The 18765-nt window shown below is 37.1% G+C and overlaps 2 protein-coding genes across 5 annotated transcripts in view; both read left to right on the top strand.

Annotated features, from left to right (window-relative positions):
* PMP34 (Peroxisomal Membrane Protein 34) overlaps positions 1-9147 on the top strand; it is a 31030-nt gene extending 21883 nt beyond the window's left edge. For all 4 annotated transcript variants that reach the window (XM_022078148.2, XM_087357868.1, XM_022078149.2 and 1 more), the window contains 5 exons: positions 683-834; positions 2505-2633; positions 3814-4061; positions 5329-5396; positions 5716-9147. In XM_022078148.2, the coding sequence (XP_021933840.1) occupies positions 683-834; positions 2505-2633; positions 3814-4061; positions 5329-5396; positions 5716-5860 (742 nt within the window). In that variant the 3' untranslated portion in view covers positions 5861-9147. The remainder of the gene's footprint in view (positions 1-682; positions 835-2504; positions 2634-3813; positions 4062-5328; positions 5397-5715) is intronic.
* A 543-nt stretch (positions 9148-9690) lies between these two features.
* LOC110836691 (THUMP domain-containing protein 1) lies at positions 9691-18468 on the top strand. Its single transcript, XM_022078143.2, has 5 exons — positions 9691-10131; positions 10412-10597; positions 12287-12397; positions 12878-12966; positions 17476-18468. Exons 1-5 carry the CDS (start codon positions 9940-9942, stop codon positions 18062-18064), a joined length of 1167 nt encoding a protein of 388 aa, XP_021933835.1. The 5' UTR covers positions 9691-9939; the 3' UTR covers positions 18065-18468.
* The last annotated feature ends 297 nt before the right edge of the window (positions 18469-18765 follow it).

The following is an 18765-nucleotide window of genomic DNA, read 5'->3' as shown; positions in this document are numbered from 1 at the left end:
TCATTGACCACATATGAAGGGGTCAGCAATTTATGTGTGTGTGCGCGCGCGCGAGAGAGAGAGTGTGAGTGAGTCTGAAATGGACTTCTGTTCTGAATTGACATGGCTTGTTGCCCGACAGGATTTCATCACTGTCATCATGTTATTTATTCAAAAAATGTGACAGTTCATAAGCATAAATTTTGACCCAGCCTTGCATTGGCCTTATTTCTTTGTGTCACCATGTTTGTATGCAGTAGGTCAGGAACTCATGACCACAAACATTTCAGAAATTCTGTATGGGTTTATGTTTAGGTATCATACAGGAGAGAGAGTGCTCAGGACCTAAGCAACACAAAAAGGTAGAAAAAGGAGTTAACTCTGACTGAATGCCATGCTTGGATAGGTAATCACTGTGCTCCATATGCAATCATACCCGGCAGTTGATCTGATCAAGAATTTACCTCGTATTGAAATCAATCTACTTCCATGTCCCCCCCATTCCTCCATCATATAGTGCTAAAACATGAGTGACTTCTGCTTATTACTTAGGCCTCTTAAGTGATCTCTTGACATACAGGTTTCCAACTGAAATTTTGTAATCATTATTTTCTCCTGCGCATATTGCATTACCTGCCCATCCGTCATAAAGGAAGACCTCAGTCAGATGATCTAACCTTTGAGTCGTGCTTTTTGTTCACAGCACCACATTGTACCGGGGTATGGTACCTGTGCTGGAAAGTCTCTGTGCTTCCAACTTTGTGTACTTTTACACATTTCATGGACTCAAGGCACTCGGGGCAACGTCGGCTCATCAGAATGCTAGAAGGGACCTTCTCTTGGCATCATTGGCTGGTGGGTTGATATGTTAGTGGTGAAACCCTGTAAGGATAATGATGAACAGCTTTGGATATTAATGTTTCAGGCTAAATAATGAATAATTAATCCTTTCAGTGTTGATGATAGGTAATTAACCAATTGGCTGTAAGTTCTTCATTTGTTTATTGGCATCAAAACATCAGTCCACATGATTGAATCAGAAGTAGCTTTTGAAATGCTGGAATTTTACATGACTGTGACACCATGGCTTTCCAAACCATTTTTATTTAATTTCAGCATCTGTAATATATGGACATTTTCTATTATCTTGAGTTGAGATTCTGTTTATAGCCTTTTAAAGGTTGGTTGTGTGCATAATTTGAACTCCAGACAAAATCCTTACATCATGATACCAAATTAGTCACAAATCATTAGGACTGAGTTTGGCATGCATGTAATATTATATTTCACTCAGGCAGTTTATTTCTTTTTTATTCAGTAGCTGTATCTCGGAAGTCATCAATTTCTTGCAGTTCGCTTTTTCTTTTCTGTGGAATTTCTTGAAAAATAAAATGTGTTACAGCAGTTTACATAAGTTGTAACATCTTCACTGATAATGTGTGGCATATTTTACCACATAATGGAACAGTTCCATTTAAAACAGTAAACAGTTTGTTTTCCATTAGTCATACAAGTGCCAGCTTTAATGTGTTCAGTGTCAAGTCAAAATACTGGAAAACAAATGTTTTAAATTTTATCATGCAAGGTAGTGTCATACACCATTTTGAAGAGTCATGCAATCTTGTAATTGGTTTCCAGTGAAATTTACTTTGAAGATAGAGATGATGTGTTTCTCCAAAAAGTTGTTAAACACGTACAAGACCACACAGTGAGTGTCATAGCACAGAAGACCATAATTCATATTTTTTACTCCCTTGATGATCCCAAACTCAATACCTCTTATTGTAGAATTGTTTCCATTTCATTTGGGTCAATAGAAGATCAATATTATACTGGTTGTCTGGTGACTTTGTTGATGCTTCAAGATATTTTTTCTGAGCTCATTCCCAGTCAGAAATGTCATATGATAATATATGCAATTCTCAATGGTTATGCTACTACAGTTATTTGAAATTCAAGATGATTTAAATTTTAAGTGGGACATCAAGGCCAGTTACACATCTTACAACTTTGAAAATTCCATGTTGTAGTTCTTCTGTTTTATTTATTTTTGATTCTTACACCATGTTTTCTGTGTAAACCCATACGTGAAAATCTAGAGGGAGTGAGGTCCAGTGACTGCATTTGCATTTGTGTGGACCACCACATCTGGTCTATCAGTCAGAAATTGCTTTCACATGCCATCTGAAGTTTGGGGTGCCCTGTCAGTCTGGAAGTACATCTGTAATCATGTTTTGTGTCATTCAGAACAAAATTCAGAATTTCTGTCCACAGCTTCATAACTGTTGAGAATCGGACTCACGTTCATATATTTCTGGTGGGGAATAAGATCCTCAATTATTGACATAAAGTCACTGGACTCCATGTGAATAATGATCATTATAATGAAAAAGCAAAACAAATTTTATATAAAATAATTCTTACACAGCCTTTATGATCAACTCCCCACCTCATGTGACGTAGTGTATACTCTGCAGTTTAAAAAATTGTTACAGAACATAAGAATCTATCAGTCTTTCTTGCAGGTGTCGTGAATGTGTTGACAACCACACCTCTCTGGGTTGTGAATACACGCCTGAAGATGAAAGGACTTGGCTCCAGAACTGGTCGTGGATCAACAGAGCATGTGGCAGATCAGTATAGTGGCCTGTTGGGTATGTGTCATTGTTTAGTTTTAGTTATGGGGGAGGATCAGAACACTTTTAAGTATGTATGCTCTACGAAGATGTCTGGGGAATAAATAAAGGTACAGCTCTATGTTTGGCACTAGAGAGAGGTGATTTTTTATTATAACAGACATAACAATTTGATTTCCTTCAAATAGAAGATAATACTCTTATAGGTGGTTACCAGCATTTCAGAGGCAACAGGTTCTTCCAATATGTTGGTAATCACTTACACTGCACATTGTCACAACCCAGAAGACCACAATCTGAACATAATTTTTAGCCTAGCCACTTGACCATGACATTTGGTTGTCGGGACATTCTGTACACATGGGGTAAATAAGTAATCGACTCCATATAGTCTCCTTGAGAAGCTAATAGTGTCTCAGTCATGAAATCCCCAAGCACTCATAGAATCTGAAGAATAATTACCATGTTTACAAGAGCCAACCACCAGTCCCTATCCTGAGCAAGATTAATGCAGTTCTCACCTTCCCACACTATTTTAAGGTCCATTTTAATATTATACTCCTTTTTTTGTGCCAAGGTCTTCCAACTGAAGCTTCTCATCATGCAGTTTTTTCCAACCTCCTGTCTCTTCATCCCTCTTACGTCTGTATGTTCTCATCAACACCCTGTTCCCAAACACTGTGGCTCTGTGTAGCATTTCATAAAAGGCTTGCTTCTTACAGTAAGGTGTTAGCCTCCATCTAACTCCCAAGCAGGAGGACCACCCTTGTCAGTTGTCTCTGAGTGTTTATTTAATTCATTTGCAGCAACCTTTTATATATGGAGACCTCCTTCATCTGCAACCTGAGGATGTGCCATGCAGTGATCATGAGAAACCCATTTAATATGGAGATTGCATGCATAATTTTTTGTCAGAAACATAGGAAGGGAAGAAACCATGTAGGAGATACAGGATCTTGATGATGGGATATATGTAGTAAAATGGATCTTAAAAATATATAGTTTGAGTGTGGACTGGGTTAAGGTGGCTGAAAATAGGATCCACTAGCAGGCTTGTGAACTTTGTGGTGAGCCTTCAGGTTCCAGAAAGGGAAGGAATATCTTTACCAGTTGAATCAGTTGCTCAAGAAGGACTATTCTTAATGGGCTTAGGTAGTTATTTTCACAAAGAATGACATCTTGACTTGTGTTTGTGCAGATGGCCTTAAGAAGATGGGGCAGCAAGAGGGTGTAGCCAGCCTGTGGAATGGTACATTGCCATCTCTCATGCTGGTGTCAAATCCAGCTATACAGTTCATGACCTATGAAGCAATTAAAAGAAGGTTACAGGCCCTGCATGGTGACCAGACTCTGTCTGCGCTGATTTATTTCTTTGTGGGAGCAGTGGCTAAAGCTGTAGCCACCATAATAACCTATCCTCTGCAGCTAGTCCAAACCAAACTAAGGGTAAGAATCGTGAGTGTTGTCCCTTATGATGTTTTGATATCTACAGTGGGTTCAGTTATAAATATACAAATCATCATTACCAACGGAGCTTGGTGATGTATGGCATATGGAGCTGGCCTTTTGAGACTGGTTAGTTCCAGTGTGGATTTTACTGCAAGTTTTCTCCTTTCCTCACCATTGATAAGGCAAGTATTTGAAGGTGAGAGGTAGTTTAGATCCCACATTAAGCCTGTAGGTCACCTCTGCAAGCCTTAATTCTCATCTTCAAAATTCTGTTGTGCAATTGAGTACATAATACAAATTTTCTCTGCTGGTGCTCCCATTTAAAATGCCAGTTCCTATCATTACTACTGCCAGATGGTCACAGATATTACCTGGTTGCATAAATTATGCCACAGCGCCAGGCACCGTCACACACTAACACTTTGAAATGCCAGTAAACCAGCACAACAGTAAACACTGTCCAGTAAAATATCTCAACGTATAGCATCTCCAGTTCTTATTTGGGATTCAGTGGATTTAGTTTCTTTTGGCATTTTCTCAGGCTGGTACTTGGTTATAGAATTAAAATATACACCTGTCACTTCATATGAAATTAGTTCTAAAAACTGTAATTTGTTTAATCACTGTTTTATATAAGCTATCCATGTAAAATGTGGCATGCAGAAGTACTGCACTTATTTTTGCCAGCGTTGTTCAGAAAGTGGAATATTAAAGTTGTATGTCAAAATTCATCCACTGTGACCTCTTCTGCAGTTGTTCCTTTCAACAATATCCCTGTCTTGATAAAGTGCAATAAAACCTGAATTACATGGAAACGTGTTTTTGCTTCTGACAAAATGCAAGGAAAACCAATGTTAAAGCATTTTCCTCGAATAAACTCACACTTTTCAATTTGAGAAACAAAGAAAAGATTAAAATTGAATTAAAACATCCTGGTTGAATATTGATGAGCACGGTTGTGGGCCATTTGTATTCTGGGCTGACCGGTGTGTCTGTCTGTTTTTTTCCCCCATAAGTATAGTCCTTAACAATGGACTGATTTTCCACCCAAGAAATCTGACCGCTTGTCTTGAGACATGATGAGTATAGTAGACAAGGTCCTGATCTGTATTGGACCCTAGTACCAAAAATGTTAATGTAGCAGTCATTAAGTAACAGTTGTGCAAATTAAAAGTGTCTGGGGATTATTAATTTGTTGTTAGTTCATCCGAATATTTGACTTTATTACAGTGTGTTCACAGTTTAAACATATATTTACTTTCAGCATGGACACAACTATCAGGATCTTCCTCAGAATGCTGGCACAATTAAACTGACAGTCTACATTCTCAAGTAAGTCAGCCTAAAACAAATCGTTTGTTGTTCGAGAACCGCTCCTAAAAGAGCATTGCTGAAGACACAGAGTTAATGTTCCTTACAGCATACACAAGGGTATACCAGTTTTTAATCTTTCTGTTATGTTCTTGCAAAATTTAATTTACATCCAGTTACATTTTGACCTAGTGTGAATTTTCATTTCACATAAATTATATGAGGCATGATAGAAAATATTGTTTTTACAGTCTACTTTTGAAGTGAGGAACATAACCTGACAGATTGCCTTAGGACCCACTGTTGACTGACCCTAGAATAATTAATTTACTTGTTGCAGGAAGTATGGTATTATCGGCTTGTACAAAGGAATGGAAGCTAAACTCTTGCAAACTATCCTGACAGCAGCATTGATGTTTGCAGCATATGAGAAGATAGCAAACTTTGTATTCAAAGTCTTGCTGAATCACCAAAAAGTATCTTAAAAACTAAAAAAAATTTGTGTGAATTTTGTGTAATTAGTGGAGTATTGTAATCAAACCAGACCTAGAAAAACAGGCTTTCAGTATATCTTTCCTGAAATATATATAATGTTTATACTCTATGAGTTGTGACAGATAAAATGAATTTGTGTGTATGATGGAAGCAACAATATACATTATATATACTTCTGTAAAAACTCTCAACAGAATTCTTGATTATTTCCTTGTATACTTTCATGCTTTCTTAGAAAATTGTCATTACTATTACTATTACCAGGTTCCATCTTCAGACACATTTGACGTTTGTGTGGATGGTCAGTGTACAAAATGCAAGTGCATTTATACTGATTCAGTCTTTCTCATTATGTTAGGCAAAGGCTATTACATTGCTTTAAAATTAGTTCAGTTTTCAGTATGCATCAGTTTTCATTATACTGAACATCATAGTACAGTTTATAGTGCTCCTTCACTTGCCTAATATCAGAAAAAACACTTTTTAATATCATCACTGTTTGGCAGTACCTATTACTACAAGCATCTGTTTGGAGAAATAAAGGTTATGTCGAGAGCTAGGATGCATGTTACTGATGGACACTTGGAGGGATGTCCTACGGTTATGTTCATTCCACTTATTCACATTGGACCATCTAAATGTATAATTGTATCGTGAAGGTGTATACTTAAAAACCATTGTTTCAGCTTATATTAGCCATCATCAGGGGTTAACACATTCTGTAACTACAGTACGTAACAGCTCCTACTATGGTTGCCTGATGAGTACAAGATTAACAGTACACATATTAAAGTAATGAAATAACCAAAATAAAAGTTCATTTCATGTTTATAATAAAATAGTTGTGGTGATATGTCATTAAAATGTAGTATGAAAATCCATATTTTGAGTTATATGTAAATTAATACATTGTGTATTGGCTATGGCCAAATTAAAATTCTTGAGAAGTCTTATTATGATATTTAATATATAATATGAATAATGGGCGTAGAATATTGTTTTAATTTACCTGTAGCTTGGACACGAAATGGAGAAGGATGTGTGTCTCCTTGTGGTTGGGCACTTGCTGTCTCGATATAAATGTTTACTGTTATGCTGTAGTCTGATGTTATAAGTATGTCTTACTACTTCCTTGAAGATGTCAATAAATTGCATTCATCATATTTTTGTTAAGAAACTGTCTATCCCTTTTTGTAATAAATATGTCAGCTTTCTTTGATATTCAACTTGCAAACTTTTGTTAGCAAAGTCAGTGTTTGTCATAGTTTCATGTTGGTGTCTATGAGTGTCTTAGTTATATAGGTTGCATATTTGGAATTTTGTGTATTTTTGATATAATATGTTCTTTGTATCCACCTATAGAGTTACCATCTGTTTGTCCAATGTATACTTTGTTGCAGTCAAGACATTTTAATTCATATATTCATGTACCATTTTTGGGGATTGCAAATTTATGTTGTAGTAATTTGTTAATGATGTTATTTGATGTGAATGTTGTTTTAATGTTAGTGCCTTTGAATCTTGTGACATATTTGTCTTTATATATAAATGTAATTGATATCTTTTTCTCATTATTATTTGTTAGATTCATATTGTCCAATACATTTCTATATTATCATTGGTGATATATGCTGAAACATATGGAGTCTTTAAAGTGCATCCATATATATTTATTTATGATATAGTTATATTTAGATGTGTCAGGGTAGCTCAGTCAGTGTAGTAACTGGCTATGGACTAGATGACCGGAGGTTCGATCCCTACCAGGGGCAGAGAATTTTTTTCTTTAGCCTCTCTGTCCAGTCCAGCTTTGGGGCTCACCCAACCTCCTATCCAATGGGTACTGAGGTCCTTTCCCAGGGGTAAAGCATGGCCAGGGTGTGACACTGACCTCTCAACCCCATGTAGTGCTGAGGTTAAGAATGGGTAGGAGCTCTACCACCTCTCCCCCCAAGTGCCTACATGGCATATAGTGTGACAGCTTTACTTACTTTACTTTATAGTTATATTTAGATGGTCTAATGTATTATTAGTCCCACGCCGTAGCCGTGCGGTCTGAGGCATCATGCTTCAGACTGGTGATACGGAATGCACGCTGGTTCGAGTCTTGGGGGAGAAGAAATTTTCTCATGAGCTTTCGACCAGTGTATGGGACCGGTGCCAACCCAGCATGGTGAGGAAATTGGGGAGCTACAATGAGTAGCGTAATCCGGTCAGGACAACTAGCAATGGCTGGGGGTTTGTCGTGCTGACCACACGTCACCCTATATCTGGTTGGATGATCGTTCATCTCTGCTTAGGCATGTGAACGTGAGGCCAGCAGTCAGGCTAGTCGGCTTTGGCTCTGGAGCTGTTACGCCTCGGATTTAATTTTTAATGTATTATTAACAACTGTTATACAATTTAATTTGAGAATGATTTCTTTTTATGTTGGGTTTTAAAAGTGTTTGTAAATATATATCTTTATGATATAGCTATATTTAGTTGGTCTAATGTAAATGAACAGAACTTGAACCTGATATTGAAAGATTACTCAAGCAAAAGCTTTATTTAATATCTTACTGATAACTCATTTTCTTAAATAAAATTATTGAGTGATATGTGAACTTGATTGCAATAGTAGGCCTAATTAATCACATTTTTAATGTATTACCATTATGTTTCAGTAAATTGTCTTTGTGTGTAATCTTGTGGCTTGCAAGTCACTAAGGAAGGGCAAATTTGCACCCAAGTTTGTTTAGGTTGAAAACCCTTGGCATAGAATAAACATATATTGTGTCGTAATACTTTGTAAATGAGATATTGGCGAATGGGCAGAAGAAAGGAGGAAGAACCTGTCAAGTGAACTGTAAAGCTAAAGTCCGTATTCCACAGATAAATTATACCTGTTCTGTGGTGTTGCAATTTTAGTTTCACTGTTCAGAGAGGTACAGGTATGTTGCTTTCATTCTTATAAACAATATTTTTGGCCCAGGTCCAGCATTATTCATTAATTGATTTCTGTTTATGTAAGTTTGCTGGTTGTGAAGAAGCTAATTATTTTCCTTAGCATTTGTAGTATTGTCTTAGTGTATTAGTGATAATGGTGGAATTTTGTAATGGATGATATTGGTTTTATGTTTATATTGCATTTGTATGGCTAAGCCATGAAACAGTTTTTGTTTTACTGTCATTTTGAAATATGTTCCCTTATGAAATTCATGTACTGTATTCTCAGAAGTTTGCTCCCTGTATTTTATATGTACAAAGTAAACCTGGATGTTATTGTTCCTGTTAAGAGTGTTGGTTAGTGGAAATGGTTTTCCTTATTTCTTCCTTAGAAGGTCCGCATTTTCCATGACCCCATTAACAGTAGCTAATCGCACACACTTGTTCTTATTCAGCAGGTGGTTGTTGCCATTGTCATTGTTGCAGTGGGGTGAGACTGTCTCTCTGTGGAATTGGACCATTAAAGAGGTACATTGTCCATCCCTCAGATGATACATGAGTAAGGATGGAGCATGTGTGGAATGATATTGAGGGTAAAATGGAACTAATGTTTCGTAGGAACATGCAGACCCCATCTTCGAGAATAAATTTGTAGGTGGAAGCAGTATGTTCCTACGAAATGTTGGTATCCATCAACCTGGCCACTTCACCGCTGTGAGAATCTCAATTTCAGACAAGATTCCTATATAGGTTAAGAACTTTGTTACCGGTTGAACTACCGAATCCGAACATAGTATATGATATTTGCGTTAGGAAATATATAGATGACACTGATTTTTACCTTTTTACTTATTTCAAAACTTTTTTATTGAAAATCCTCGACGACAGCGTGATGAGTCTGACAATAGCTTCAGTACATCTGTCAGTTGGACACGAAAGAGAAGACTTGTATAATTTATGTGTGTCTAAAAAAACTATATTGAGTTAGATTTTCAAATATTTCATTTCATGCAGATGTTTGTGAATATGTTAATTTAACAATTATCGACCATAAAAAGTGATCGAGATTTGACATTTGATTGGTGGACGCGAAGTATTTTCAAATGTTAATTAGGTGGACATTATTGTGTTGCGTTGCAGGATGAATTCTTACCAGAAAAGAAAGAAGCCTAATTTTTACACGTCACAGAAAGCTAAAAAGAAAAGGGAATTCGTATTGAAGCCTGGACTTAAAGGTTTCCTCTGCACTTGCAACAGCAGAGAAAAAGATTGCATCAGAGAATCCTACAACATTCTCAACGAATATGCCGACTGTCTATATGGCGAAGAGAAGGTTAGATGTTGAGTTAATTATTACTGTTGTTGTTACATTACATCTAATTTCTTTTCCAGATTATGTTACTAGAATGGGTATGGTCAAATCCATGTTTAGATAGGCTATGGTTAGCAATTTTGTATTATGTGAAATTTATATAATAGTATGAATTGTACTTTATAATATGTATTGTATTGTTATTATGACTTTTTCCACATCATATTGGCATCTGACTATCTTATGAATCCATGGAATGTAATAAAAATGTGTATGTGTACTATGTTTTTAAACTTTACAGGAGACTTCTGCTGGTACTTCTGCAGTTCGAGGTACTGCAAAAGATGAATCTGAAGATGAAGACATTGAGACTGCATTGAGTAAGGAATTAGATTCACTTAAAGCTGAGAGGAAGAAAGTTCCAAGCAAATGCCGATTTCAAGCCGTCGATTCAGGAGCAAACAATTGCATATTCATCCAAACTACAGTAAATAATCATATTCTCATATATAGTCATTTTAAATTCTAAATGCCTGAAAACCTTCAAACAACTTCTTGTCTTCTGTTCTATTGTAAATCAACACAAGAAAATATTTTAAAAGAGACTATTTCTGTTTTTCTTGAAATTTGTGCTTAAGCTAGGAATATGCCAGTTCTACTTACAGCTGCTGGACACTTAAAAATGCTTGGCAGACTGAACTATGTAGCTGGGTGTTGGAATTTTGTTTCATGTTCAGAAGGATTCAGTTTCTTATCTTGACTCAGAGACCCGATGTACTAACTTGAGGTTCTTTGTGGTTTTTCTCAGTACCCCCAGTTGGAATTCCAGGATAGGGCCTTAAGTTTAGGCTACAACTGCTTCCTTCCACATAATTTCAGATTTATTTTTAGATAATTATCCTATCATTTGTAATAATAATCTTAGATTTTGAAAGAGCACCATTAAATAAACTAAAGACATAAATACACAAGGAAGAAGTTTCATCATGTAACTCCAAATTGCAGCAGGGCCTCTCTTGAGGTGATAATGAGTCAGCTTGCCCTCTTATGGAACCTGAAGGTTCATTACTGTTATCTAGAAAATGTCATCACTAGGACTTATCCTGAGACTGTTAGTTCAGTCTAGTTAATTCATCACAACTTTATTCTCCAAGGTACATTGTAATATTATCCTTTCTCCCATAGCCTTGGTTTCCCAAATGGTCTCTCTTATTTTAGGTTTCTCCACTGTTGGCAAGTTCAGTTTTTGCCAGAATTTACTGTTATTGTTTCTTCCATGAAATCATTTGGCATTCAAAAATGCCATGCCTTGATCTTGAAAATATGTAAAGATTAAAAGCCCTTTTTAACTTTAATTTTCTGCTATTATATGTGCAAAGAGGCATATTCAGGCAGATATTTTGTTTTTCATCTTCATATAGTTTCATCATTTATGGTCTGATCATTGTCTACATCTCTATTGTACCAACAATTCCTGTCACATGACCATTTGATGTGTTGCAACATTTTGTGAAACATTTTTTTAATTATAACCTAAGAAGGAAGAAATTACAGAGAAGTTTAGAAAATTGTAGGATAAACTTATAATTTGACCCTTTACCAGATGTTATTAGGATGATCAAATCAGGGAGTATTAGATGGGCAGGCCATATAGCACACATGGGAGAGATAAGAAGTTGGTATAGAATTTTGGTAAGATAACTTGACAAGTTGAGACCAGGCTTTAAATAAATTGGGTGGGAAAGTGTGGAATTAATTTATCTGGTTCAAGGTACAGACCATTGGTGGGCTGTTGTGATTGTTCAGGTTTCACAGTTGATGATTGATACAGAACAAAAGGTTAGAAATGATAGGAAGAAATTGAGGAAGAGGATTTGTGAGAAGATAGACCTAAATGGAGATGCTTGGTTGTCAGACAACCCAGTTAAAGTTGGAATGTGGGAAGAAGAGGAAATGAAAGATTAATTAAATACAGTGGAAGAGTGTGGACTGGATTCATCTGGCTCAGGATAAGGGCCAGTGAATGACTCTTGTGTTGGCAGTAGGGAATGTTTGGTTTATGTAAAAGGCAGGGAATTTCTTGGGTCCTGAGGAACTGTTAGCTACTCAAGAACTACTCTGCTATATGGAGAGCATCAGTTTCTCATTTCTGTTTTCCATACATATTCCATTACAGGTGCCAGAACCTGTTCAGCTGGCCCATTACATTATGAAAGATCTGGAGTCTACAAAGAAACAAAAAACACGCTTCTTGCTGCGCTTATTGCCAATAGAGGCTACATGTAAGGTATGCATTCAACAAGTTCACAACTTTATTTAGGTAACAGGTGTAAATTTTAATCTCACGATTGTAGACTGTATGCAGCTGGATCAAGATAGGATCTTGTGATGGGCTGAGAAACTGTTAGCTCATTTCTGTTCCTTATGTTCTGTTCTGTATGATGTTCCTTATAGCTTTAGGTCATATTGTTCAAAAGTTATTAAATAAGAAAAGAGTCTGGCCACCTGTTGAATATGACAAACTATAATTTCCATATATTTCTCTGGGGAAGAAAATGACATAAAAAGGAGATTTTGCCTGACATGCAAGCAAGCGAGAAAACTTGTACAATGTGTGTTTCTCTGACTTATTTTAAAAGTAATCTTCATAAGACATGTTCTATCCTTTTTATAATAAACATGTTTGTTAACTAATTTTAATTATATTTGTTACACCTAGAACTGATCAGGTTAATTTCATTAAACTAATGTTAATTTATTATTTTAGGCTTATTTGGAGGATATACGTCAGACAGCCGATAACTTATTGGACAAATATTTCTCAAAGGAAGGGAAGACATTTGCTGTACTATTCAAGTAAGTAACAAATAGTGATTAACATTTTAATGCTCAATATATGTACCACCTGCTTTAGCATTCAGCAAGACTGGAAATGTGTAATCCATACAAGAATGCATAGTTTCAGCTTGTATTCTCTGCAAATTTTGATTTTTAAATATGTGTGGCCCTCAGAAATAGATTTATCAAAAATAATTACAGTGTCAAGTAGGCCCTCGGCCTTACCTACGTACTGGATCCAACCAAATGTCTCTCCCCTTTTACCTGGAAATGAATGAAGATCCATCCTTCACAAAAGGTAGTTAATGTTCAAGGTTTTAAGATTTATTAATACTTTTTAAAAAACATGAAGTAGTCCAAAAAGAGAGAGAAAAAAGCAGTGATGTATTGCCAGAGACATTCAGAGAGGAAATATTTGACATTGGAGGCTAACATGTGGAGGGCTGAATGTGAGATGTAATGCCAGGATGAAGAAGGCAGTTTCAAAGTACAAGTAACTTGTATTTGTCCCCTATGACAGTGAATTTCATAATTTTATGAACCATTGTAACTACAGTGAAACCTCGATGCATCGTTTTTGGCGGGGGTGGGAAATAAAAACGATGAATACGGGAAAACATTAAAATTTTTAAAAAAGCTGAATGCTTCTCTTTCAAAGTTACTTCTTTTTACCAAAGAAGTCTTTAATGGACAACTGGTTTTTCGAAACTTTACGTTTTAGGCCAAACAGAGCCCTTTACATGTTCAAAATGTTTTCCTCGTCACATTCACTAATATTATGCACATAAAAGAACGACTTCACTTTTGCCAATGCAGCATATGCTTCAGCAAAACTTGGCACAGCTTCGGGCTCGCATTCGTCGTCGTCTTCCTCTTCCTCACCACTCCCACCCCCTTCGCGAACAATAACAGGAAGAATGGAAATGCTATTACTGCCGAACTCAACGAAACGTAGCTGTAGAAGACACAAGATGAACCAGAAGAATGAAAAGTGTCGCCCGCCTTTCCTTTGTACTTATAATAAAAGCATTTGTGAAGAAATTCACACTGCACATGCCATCTGGCATCGCTGGAACGAAATATGAGTGCACCCTAATTAAACTCATAAAATTTCTGACAATGAGCACCGCCATTCACTCCAACTATCACCCCTGCACCGCTGACCCTCATTCCAAAAGAATGTGCTGGTTGGGCGACATAACAGGTTACCGCTACTGTGTATTCCAATAACATTGTGTGTCTTTCAGTATTAATTTATCTCAAAACCCAGCATTTTAAATTCTAAAAACATCGCCTAAATTTTGTTATAATTTCTCAGAAACGATCATTGCGGGAAAATTGTGGGCCAGGACTAAGATTTTTGAACGATTGATGCGATAAAACGATAGTTCGAGGAACGATAGAAGCAGGAAAATGTAACATTATTTTATATGGGATGTATCTGGACTGAACGAAACGGACGATGCATCCGGGAAAACAATAGTTCGGGGAACGATGGATAGAGGTTTCACTGTATTCAAGCATTGATAGTCTCTCATATTTACATGAATATAAGCTTAACTTTTTTTTCATAATTTGCATCCTCTATAAAAGTAGGGTACAGCATATAATCAGATTTTTTTTAATGATGAGATAATTGGTCTGTATCTCATACGCCCGAACACCTCCACTAATCTTATCAGCTAGCTTTCGGTCAGCAGAATCAGATCTTCTCAAGGGATACTGGGATGCATTCAACATGACACAGTTTTGGAAAAACTACTTATAAAACTTTATTGAAATCTTTAGTAATAGACAGCGACACTGAAATGTGACTGCTCTTGACAAGGAATTGACTGTTAGTGACGCCAACAATTTATGGCGTGGGGTGGTGGGAATCAAAAGCACCTCCAATGGAAATTCCCACCAGGCTGAGTAACCAGCGCATTGTTCTTTGTAAAATTAAAGTTTTAAACTGACTTCCTTCAAAAATGTCTGGCTACACTCTTTGTTATGCTTCTGTTATCAAAAATTTGGACATACAGCAGTGTGCATCCGACCTTGTATGTGACATTATAGGCAAGACTTGGCATGGTGAGGCACCATTTCTAAACCTATTTCACTGTGTTAACTGCACTGGAGCACATGACATTATCTGAACAAGAAAGCTACACAAGATTTATCATGGGAGGTTTCAGTTAGTCTTTCCGAAACTATACGTTCAAATGTCATTTCGAATGAACCATGGTACATGTCAGGCAAGTGGAACTGTACTTTTGTCTACACCTGCATATTAGCTGACAGTAACAGCATCACATTCCAAGTATACATTGCTGATACGCTGTATCTCATTCTGAAGCCCAGTGGGGATGATCCCTTGCAGCTAGCTATAGGCGTTATAGCCGTAGCTTCTCTCCAGGCAGATAGGACATATGTCTGTATATCAACAATAAAAACTCCCTGCCTGTGGGTGGAAGATGAGATGATTTGTTTATGGATACTGTCAGATCTTGGGAACATGCTGTGAGAAGTTTGTCCATACTAGACTTTGAATTATGGTTCTATGAGCCACGTGAAGTTCAGCAGGAATTATTTTGCATTTTCTTGGAAGTTTGAGATGAATTATAATTCTCAGAACTAAAATCTATTTTGCTGGTTGCATGGTCATACAGGCCACTAATACAGCCATAAAAAAGGCAGCCTGTCTTTATCATACTCTCTTCACTTCCTGGCAAGATGAATGAAATCACACAGAGATTAACAAATTGCAGGCAGTGAAGCCATTGAATGAAGTGTGACAGTCCTTCAGCTTCATTAGGAAGGATGAAGTAATGCTCTGACAATTTTGGATTTGACACACCCACCTGACATAGACCTCTATTGCAAGGTTGGCGGGCCCCAAAGCGGGGCCCACCAAGCCTCATGTCAAGTGGGTGCCAGGGTCCTTTTCCAGGGGTAAAGCGTGGCCAGGATGTGAATTTGACCACTCACCCCTATCTAGTGCAGAGATTAAGATTGAGTAGGGGTGGTCTAGCGGATAGAACGCTGGCCTTGTAATCCTGGGGTCTCGGGTTCGATTCCCGGCGGTGCCCGAATTTATAATTTGTGTTGGGCAAGGCCGTGGTCTAGGCATCACGGAGTTTTCCTCCGGGGGCTTTCCCGGTTTCTCCGTAGCATCCCAACAATTACTCCATTCACACACAGAAGAAGGCAATGGCAAACCACTTCTGGATCATCTGCCAAGAACGTATATGAACAGGTCCCAGTCCGAGAAAAGGATGGAAGGATCCTGTTCATATGGACCTGTCGTCAGACGGAACACTAAATAAAAAAATAATAAAAGGGGAATGACAGATCCCTATACTATAGTGGTCACAGTAGTTTTTGGCCGGTGGAATATTCAAGGGGAAGGCTAGGAGCGAGTCACTTGTATGATAGTATAATGTTTCATCTGCCTCCAGGAAGGATGAGGAGCTTATCAGACTGAATGGCCAAACAAAACACATACACTGACCTTGCCACCTCAAGTACACAGAGTAGGTCCATCCGCTAGCTCCTCCACCGGCCAAGAACTTCTGCACCTGCTGTACCTGGTTTCTTCTTTGTAGTATGAATGTCACCGGGTTAGGCGGATTTAATTTTTTTTAGATCAAATTTTATACAGGTGCACATAGCTGAAGATGCAGACACACTTTTAAAACAACCAACCCATGTGTAAGAAGGAAGGCAGAATTAAAATCCATAAAGTTTTTTCGTGGTCATTATTATAAGGTTTCGAAACGAACTTCATGCATGGAGCAGAGTCTGAAGTCACTCAGGTAGTCAGGTTATGGAAGCTGAAAATTATAAGAAAGAATATAACAAAATATAGGTGATGCCACATTTTCAAATTACAACGAAAGTTAATACTGGAATGGAAAGGAAAAACTAGCTTGGATGTTGGAAGTGGTAAGAGGAGAAAGAACATTGTATACAGTTAAATGTATAAATGGCTGCAAAGTACATCAGACGTAGTGAATTCTTTATTTGTTCAGAAGTCTGACGGTGGTTATGTGTTTCTCTTGTGATATGGCTCACTACTTCTAGGAGGCAAAAATTGGTAAAATGTTTACTAACTTCATAACAGTGTTGTTTTCATACAGTTTTCTTTTGTACAACGTTCTTCTAAAACTTCTTCATTAAGACCCAGGTGTATATCATATTTAATGTCTTGTTTTTGGCAGCAAAATGTGCTTTGTCCATCATGATTTGATTTACCACACGGTATTGTGATATTTAGTGAAAAAGCGAGTGTTTGTCTATTGCAGTGAAATAACTATGCAAATGTAGTGGACCAAGGATGAATATCATATTTGAATTTATATTTTGTGAAACTCGAACTTTGAGAAATGGCATGTGTGGTATGTAAATACAGTAGTTGATAAGCTGCATATTTTTCAGCTGTTGTAGTGGTATTTCACACAACACAAAAATGTTATATTTAATTCTTCAATCTCATTTACACTTGAAGTACATGTTTTAGTAACTGTGATTTATCATATGTTACAGTCGTCGAAACAGTAGCGGTGTCAATCGTGACGATCTGATTCGTGACTTGGCAGAGATGGTTCTGAGGAGGCACCCTGAAAACCGAGCAGATTTGAAGCACCCTCAGCTAGCCATTATTGTGGAGGTGATCCGTAACATGTGCTGTCTCTCAGTTCTTCCAGATTATTTTGAGCTGCGCAAATACAACTTGCTTGAACTGTGTGCTCCAGAGGGTGGAATCAAGGTAATAGGTGAGAAGAGAGAAAGGGTTGTTGGAGGGGAAGGTGAAGGTCAGGCTAAAATAGTAGGAGGGAAAAGTGATGAGATTGGGGAGGAAGTTATGGTGGCCAAAGAGGATGTAGAAACATGTCCAGATGGGGAAGGAGATAAAAGTAAAATTGTAGATTCAGAATTAGAAGAAGAAGCAAATCAAATTAAAGTAAGTGATGATGTAGATGATCCAAAGAAAAAACCTGGGCATGTGAATGTTGGGGACCAGTTGGCTGAAATGGGAAATAAATATATTGGTGTGAATATTGAGGAGCAGATGGATGTAACAGGAAATAAAAGTAGTGATAAACCAGTAGCACATGCAGAAGCAGATGTGTAAAATGTTTGTTTAGTTGTGTTTATCAGGACAATGTAAACCACTCTGACAGGGTTGTGTTTCATAAATCCATTTTTTTAAAAAAAGTTTTTTTTTTATTGTGATGACCATGTCCTTGTCTTTAAGTCTATGTTTCTCACTGGTCTCAGTGTTTTCCAGCCTCTCATAAACAAAGTATTCCTGCTTGATTTTAGCAGCTCTGAAAATAAAAGCCAAATGTATATTTATAGTTGTAATGTTATTATTCTTACTAATAATACTGTGTTCATTATTTCTTTGTTTAAAAACTTCGACCTGTTGCATATGAAAGTTAATATCAGAGTTTCTTTTTATGTGCTCTTACTGGAATTCGTGCTTATATAAATGGATTTTGTGTTCTGTAATTAAAACAGTTTTTCTAATCTACACTTACAGATTATTTTATTCCAACAAGTCCTTCAGAAAACAAAGTTCAATTACTTTTTGAATATTGTGGTGTTTATTATTATTTAATTTCTTTTTAAGCTATGCCACCTTTCTTATGGGTTGTAGCACCATGTAGTCTGGTGGCTGTTTACAAATGTTCCAGAGGTCTTTCCATCTCAATCTTCATGGCAGGCTTATCAACCTGATGGGGGCTACAGGGACCTCTGAAATAACGGTAAACTTGTACCAAACAACACGGTGCTACAACCCAGAACACAGCCATCTACGAACTCACAGCC

The sequence above is a fragment of the Zootermopsis nevadensis genome, unplaced genomic scaffold (assembly GCF_977971745.1).
Source record: "Zootermopsis nevadensis isolate Lab colony 2312 unplaced genomic scaffold, Znev_1.0 Znev_ptg000028l, whole genome shotgun sequence".
Lineage (NCBI taxonomy): Eukaryota > Metazoa > Arthropoda > Insecta > Blattodea > Termopsidae > Zootermopsis > Zootermopsis nevadensis.
This window is presented reverse-complemented; position numbering and strand designations above follow the sequence as displayed.

Coding starts and splice junctions, on each gene's coding strand:
- LOC110836691 (XM_022078143.2), top strand. CDS start 9,940: ATGAATTCTTACCAGAAAAGAAAGAAGCCTAATTTTTACACGTCACAG. Junction 10,132..10,411: donor GTCTATATGGCGAAGAGAAG/GTTAGATGTTGA, acceptor TAAACTTTACAG/GAGACTTCTGCTGGTACTTC. Junction 12,398..12,877: donor CAATAGAGGCTACATGTAAG/GTATGCATTCAA, acceptor TTATTATTTTAG/GCTTATTTGGAGGATATACG.